General features: G+C 43.3%; 1 protein-coding gene across 6 annotated transcripts; it reads left to right on the top strand.

Moving 5' to 3' along the window:
- Positions 1 to 214: 214 nt before the first annotated feature.
- Positions 215 to 4,164, top strand: LOC4338971 (guanylyl cyclase 1). 6 transcript variants are annotated; one of them, XR_010741510.1, is made up of 9 exons: positions 215 to 839; positions 1,059 to 1,186; positions 1,715 to 1,826; positions 1,905 to 1,979; positions 2,072 to 2,160; positions 2,697 to 2,758; positions 2,871 to 2,943; positions 3,320 to 3,415; positions 3,659 to 4,164. XR_010741510.1 is itself a non-coding variant. In XM_026025790.2 (9 exons), the coding sequence occupies exons 1-9, from the start codon at positions 705 to 707 to the stop codon at positions 3,719 to 3,721; spliced, it is 777 nt and encodes a 258-aa protein (XP_025881575.1). In that variant the 5' UTR covers positions 215 to 704; the 3' UTR covers positions 3,722 to 4,164. The 6 variants fall into 6 exon arrangements, 4 of the variants coding, with proteins under 4 accessions (XP_025881575.1, XP_066166815.1, XP_015637405.1 ...); XR_010741511.1 differs by having other exon boundaries at positions 3,320 to 3,431; XM_026025790.2 differs by having other exon boundaries at positions 1,751 to 1,826; positions 3,340 to 3,415.
- The last annotated feature ends 1,547 nt before the right edge of the window (positions 4,165 to 5,711 follow it).

The raw sequence follows: 5,711 nt of genomic DNA, 5'->3' as shown, positions 1-5,711 counted from the left end.
GGTGTCGGTAGATAGCGATTAGTTATGTCCTGCGTCATCCTTATCATCGAAAGAAAAAAGAGAACACCACAACAAAAGGCAAGAATTATAGGACAAATCTCCTCCTGTTCCCTAACCAAATCGGTACCAGGTCCTGACCCCCCTGACCAATCCCGGCCCCTCCGCGAGCCTCTCGGGTTATACTAGATCGACATCAATCCCCACCCCGCCCGGTGGCCGATGGATAGAGCAAAAATCCTCTGCCAATCCCTATCCTCTCTTTTCCCCGACGCAAACACACGCTGGCTGCGCTGCTGCTCCTCCTCCCACCGGCAAAGGCCATACAGCCCAACGACACCTAAAAATTACGGCGGCTTCTGGAAGGCGAGGCGACGAGGGCCCCCGTTTTTTTTTTTAAAGGCGCCGCGCTCCGGCGCTCCACATCCCTCCACCGATTCTTCTGGTGACGCGGACCCCCGTTTTTTTAATAATCCCACCACGCACCGGAGCGAGAAGAAGAAGAACCCAATCATTTCCCTCCCTCCCTCCCACCGTCGTCTCGTCGCGAACCCGCGAGAATCCCAACCTCCTCCTCCGCTTTCCCTCCTTTCTCCTTCCCACCCGCGCTACCGAGCAGAGCACTGCTTGGCTCGGCTGGCTCTTGCGGTTCGAGGTCAGTCGCCTGGCGCCGCGCGCGGCGGGCGAGGGGGTCGGTTGATGGTGCCATGTGGCCCCTGGGGTTCTTCTCCGAGAGGCTGTTCAAGGTCGCGGGGGAAGGGGACGGCGGCGAGGGGGCGGACGACTCGCCGCCGGCCCCTGACGGCCGTGTCCCTCTAGCCCGCCGCTCGTACTACGTCGATGTCAGTTCCTCCCTCCTTCCCTATCTCTCTCTCTCGCGCGCGCTCGCGCGCTCGCTCTATGGTTGCGATCAATTATTGTCTCTCGGGGTGGTGTCGGTTGCTGATCCTGTGTTTCCGCGGCGGTGTCGTGTGGCTGTGTAATAATCGTCGTGTTTACTGCTGCTGTTAAATCTGACGAATTTTTTTGGGTTCGTGGCGCTGGTGATGGATGCTTGCTAGGTTCCGCATGTCCAGCAGGCCTTCACGTGGGACTGCGGCCTCGCTTGCGTGCTCATGGTGCTCAGGACACTCGGGATGGATTGCTGCGACGGCATTGCCGATCTCGAGAAGCTCTGCCGCACCACGAGGTTCCTCTCTTGGACTAGATTATTACTTCAAATTTGAGTTTACAACTAAACACGGGGGGCGCAATTCTCCTTAGTTAATGAAAAAAATTGATACCCCGAATCATTTGTTTATTCATGGATAATTATTCTTCTTTTCTTTATGAGATTGCGTGGATAACGAACAGTGATTACTCTGTCAGTTCATGAATGCTTGTTACTACTTTGACCACTTGATTGTTCCCACATTTTGCACTGCATAATCACTTTTATCCGGTGTAGTTAAAATGCTCTTTGCAAATAATTCCATCTTAGGTGAAAATTAATTTGGAAGAGAATAAAAAATTGTGCATTTCAATTGTAATATGACAATTATTTATGAGGACATAAAGTAGCTTAGACGTGAGAAATATTCGTGGATATATTATATTGCAATACAATCATTCCCTAGATGAGCTGGACATAATATTTAATTCTCTTTAATTTTGGCCTATTAAAAATTTTAATAGCACGTCTGGTGTATTAACAATCTGACATTTCTGGGTTGTGCAGCATATGGACAGTTGACTTGGCATATCTGTTAAACAGGTTTTCAGTTTGTTTTTCCTTCTTCACTGTGACTCTAGGAGCAAATCCGCAATATTCTGCTGAAACCTTTTATAGGGTATGAATTGTAATTTAATGTTACCGATTCCTCTGAAGTTCACTGTAGTAACAGTTTCAAAAATAACAATGTCGATAGGAGCAATTGCAAGAAGACATTGATCGAGTGGATGAGCTCTTTGGCAGAGCCCTTGAAGCTGGAATTAGTATTCAAGTAAGATCACAGCGCACATCATAAAAATTGTCTATTTGATGTACTTCTCACTTTCAATTTTTTTTAATTTTTCAATTTGTGGTTATTCTCAGTGCAGATCCATCAGTGCGTATGATATAGCTTTTCTACTGTTATCTGGGCACTGCATTGCTATCGCACTAGTGGACAAAACAAAATTGAAGTAAGGGATTTTTTTGGTCATAGCAAGTGAGATGAAGTATACTTTGTTCTGTATTTCTGTCAATACTTTTACTCCTTTAAGACAGTCTTACATTTGTCTTCGGCATTCAGACATCGCCTCATAAGCAAGTTGTCCAATGGTAAATGCAATGGGTGGACAATGTTACTTGCTGTACTTGTCTCATTTTAATATCTCAAATTCTTTTGATTTAACGATCATAAGGTGATTATTAGTTTAATATTTTGCAACCGTGCCAACATTATGTAGTAACAAACTGATAATGTTGATGAAGCAGTTGAGTAATATACAGTTGGCACTACCCTTTCTGTTCCCAAAGTTACTTGGTAATTGAGAGAATATCTCGGAGAAGATTACAGTTCGGAACAAAATGGTTCATGGATGTATCCATGGATTTTTATATGCATAATTTTTCTACAAACAATAACCATTGTTCCTTGATTTCATTTTTGAAGTGGCTGCATATCATTTGAAATGGGCAATAATAGTGTGTCAGTAACTTGATTTTTGGAATGCAGTTCCTCATGGAGCAATGATCTACAAGATATGCAACAGTTCAGTGAGGATTCAGATTACATGGGTGAGTGGCCAAGCTCGTTGATGGATTGGTTTTCCATGAATCCATTTGCTGTCTGCAAAAGTGCCCATAAAAAAGGATTCATTCTGATGGTTAATACTGTCTTCCATTGCAGGGCATTATGTTGTAATATGTGGGTATGATGCTGATGCTTGCGAATTTGAGATAAGGGACCCTGCCAGTTCGAGGTACCTAATATTCACCTTTTGTTAATGACATCTTTTAATAGCGGACACTTGAGTTTTCAGATGGATAAACTGTGCTTCTTTAATAGCGTCATGCTGATATGGGCATAACACTCACTAGAAGCAAGGATCATTTAGTTTCTTGTAACGACCAGTAACCGAGAACATTCACCTTCTGCTTTGAACATATTTATATGCTACATGTCAGGGTCCATTTATAGCTATGTATGATTATCAAGTAATGGCGCCATATTTGACTGAGAAACCTATCGCTGTACGGTTTTCTGCTTAATTTCCTTCGCTAGAAGAAAAAAGTTTTCCGCTTAACTTTATGTGCATGACAGCATGTCCCTATTGACAAGATTTAACTTAGTTACAGTTGTTTGTTGATTCTTTCAGACAGCGTGAAAGGGTGTCAATGAAGAGCTTAGATCAGGCCCGCAAGTCCTTTGGAACTGATGAGGATATTATTTTGGTAGGAATAATACTAGGTGCCTGTTTCAATCTGCTATTGTTCATATTTAAATCTTGCATATACTTGTCACTCTTGAGTTTACATTAACTTCTAGTCTTACCATTGAGCATATTGCACGTTTCGCTATTTATGGATGCAGTTCACATAACATGTTAATGCAATCCCAGCCCACTTACTGAGTACTCGTTTGAGCATAGTTCACAAGCCAATAATTTAAGCATTGATTTGCATGGTGTTTTGCAGGTTTCTTTAACTGGAAAAATTGGAATGAAGCTCTCACGTAAACTCCTGGTGGGCTCCTTGTGAAAACCTCAACTCCCTGGTTCCATGTGTATATACGTTGTACATGCCACTGTAGTTATGATTGTCATCTGTTAAGTCATGTATGTAGTTCAAGATCATTCTTACAGCTATAGGAACTGTGAGCTAGTGAAGTACCCAGTTAGGTTTGTTAGCTCATGGCTCATCACACTGAAGCTGCAAAGGACGCAGCAGGCAGCAGCAACAATGCTGCGCAGGAACTACTCTTGTAAGCAAGAGCAGCTTCTGTAGCGAGCAAAAGTCATACCGTTATAGCCGGACAGAGATGTATCATATGTACATATATCCTTGCATCTGTGGCCATGTGTATCCTACTCCCTGAATCCTCTTCTGTAAATTCCAAACCATCTCGCGTGCTCGCCTGCCTTTCTCTGAATGATTCTTAATGCAATGTAAGAAGGGATGTTGCCCGCGTATGGGTGTGTTTAGTTCACGCTAAAATTGAAAGTTTGGTTGAAATTGGAACGATGTAACGGAAAAGTTAAAAGTTTATGTGTGTAGGAAAATTTTGATGTGATAGAAAAGTTGGAAGTTTGAAGAAAATTTTTGGAACTAAACTTGGCCTATATCTATTGAACTTGCATTAGAGAAACATGCACCAAGGCCGTGTTTAGTTTCCCCTATTCCCAATTTTCCATTACATCATATCACATCAAAAACTTTCCTATATATAAACTTCTAACTTTTTTTTTTCAAATTCCCAACTTTCTTCAAACTTTCTATCTTTTTTCAGGAACTAAACACACCTAAAACAGAAGAAAGGAGGACAAAACCCTCCAAAATTCATTCTGAACTACTGCGCGTGGAACCATATAGTCTGAACTCTGAAGGAAGTACACGCGAATCGGCACAACGCACCTGTGTCCAAAAATTTAGACTTGTCGGTCATAGCTTTAGCTTGGAGAATCTGAACGCTGAAGCTAGTAGTACATGCTTTAAGTTGTGTCCAAAGTTCAGACTTGTCGGTCATCCACTGCCCTTATCCCTTCTCTATTAATAGATATCTGAACCACAAACTTCACAATGCGCAAGCAGTTGAGATCATATACGCCTTTGCTGAATAAACTCCATTATTATTCCAGATGTTTCCCACCCGTTCCTCGTATCGAATATCCAAATTCTCGCTAGTGATTTAACTTGCAAGTAATGATCTTTAACCAGCCATGACCCCTACAAAGATACGGGCAGATGGAACCAAGGTTTGGTTTGGTTTGTGGCCTAAATAGGCCTTACCAAATTTTGACAAGTTTTGGCATGACTAATTTTGATAAGGCAAAGTTGTGTTTGGATTGAAACCAAAATAGCCTAAGTTCACTATTGAAATGGCCTATTTTATTAGGTATGCCAAAATTTGGCTTCAAACTAAATAGACACTAAACACTATTGAAATTGCCAAATATTGATAAACCTAATTTAGTTCTCAAACCAAACCAGCCCCAAATATCTTAAACTCTGAAGCCGCGCAATCGTGTTCACGATTTTTGACTTGTCGGCCATCGCCCGGGCAGTTTTGCTTTTAACCTGCAAATCTTCAGAACACTGAAGCAGTCCGAAAGATTCAGATACCTGAACCACGAGCTTTATAGACCGCGCAGTTGGGACCTGGGAGTGTCAAGAAATATACTACGAATATTTCCGGCCGCCGTCGCTGCCACCACCGTGTCGGCGGGGATCTGAATCTCCCGACTATTTGAGCTCGCGCTTGGCATCAGCGTTAGGTCGCAGCGAGCGAGCTCTCACCAGCCACACCTGCCTGCCTGCCTGCCTACCTGCACGACTGGAACAGCTGATCCGGGAACAGCCGTCTCGCTGTCAGTGAACATTCGCACCCGCAGCCACGACACCTTTCCCCAACACGTAAACACGCCGCGAAAGCTTCACTACATACTAGTACACGTCCATGGCTGCGTAGCAATTATACCTGACAGTGATGCCCCCCTATGCATTCTTCAATCTTGATTTCTTGTACAGGCAA

Source organism: Oryza sativa, chromosome 5, assembly GCF_034140825.1.
Source record: "Oryza sativa Japonica Group chromosome 5, ASM3414082v1".
Classification (NCBI taxonomy): domain Eukaryota; kingdom Viridiplantae; phylum Streptophyta; class Magnoliopsida; order Poales; family Poaceae; genus Oryza; species Oryza sativa.
The sequence above is the reverse complement of the archived record's forward strand: the minus strand, read 5'-3'. Positions and strand labels throughout refer to the sequence as shown.

What these genes read in the sequence shown, in the direction of transcription:
- LOC4338971 (XM_015781919.3), top strand. Translation starts at nt 705, where the DNA reads ATGTGGCCCCTGGGGTTCTTCTCCGAGAGGCTGTTCAAGGTCGCGGGG. An exon ending in GCCGCTCGTACTACGTCGAT is followed by an intron (nt 840 to 1,058) that starts GTCAGTTCCTCC and finishes GATGCTTGCTAG; the next exon opens with GTTCCGCATGTCCAGCAGGC. An exon ending in AAGCTCTGCCGCACCACGAG is followed by an intron (nt 1,187 to 1,714) that starts GTTCCTCTCTTG and finishes TGGGTTGTGCAG; the next exon opens with CATATGGACAGTTGACTTGG.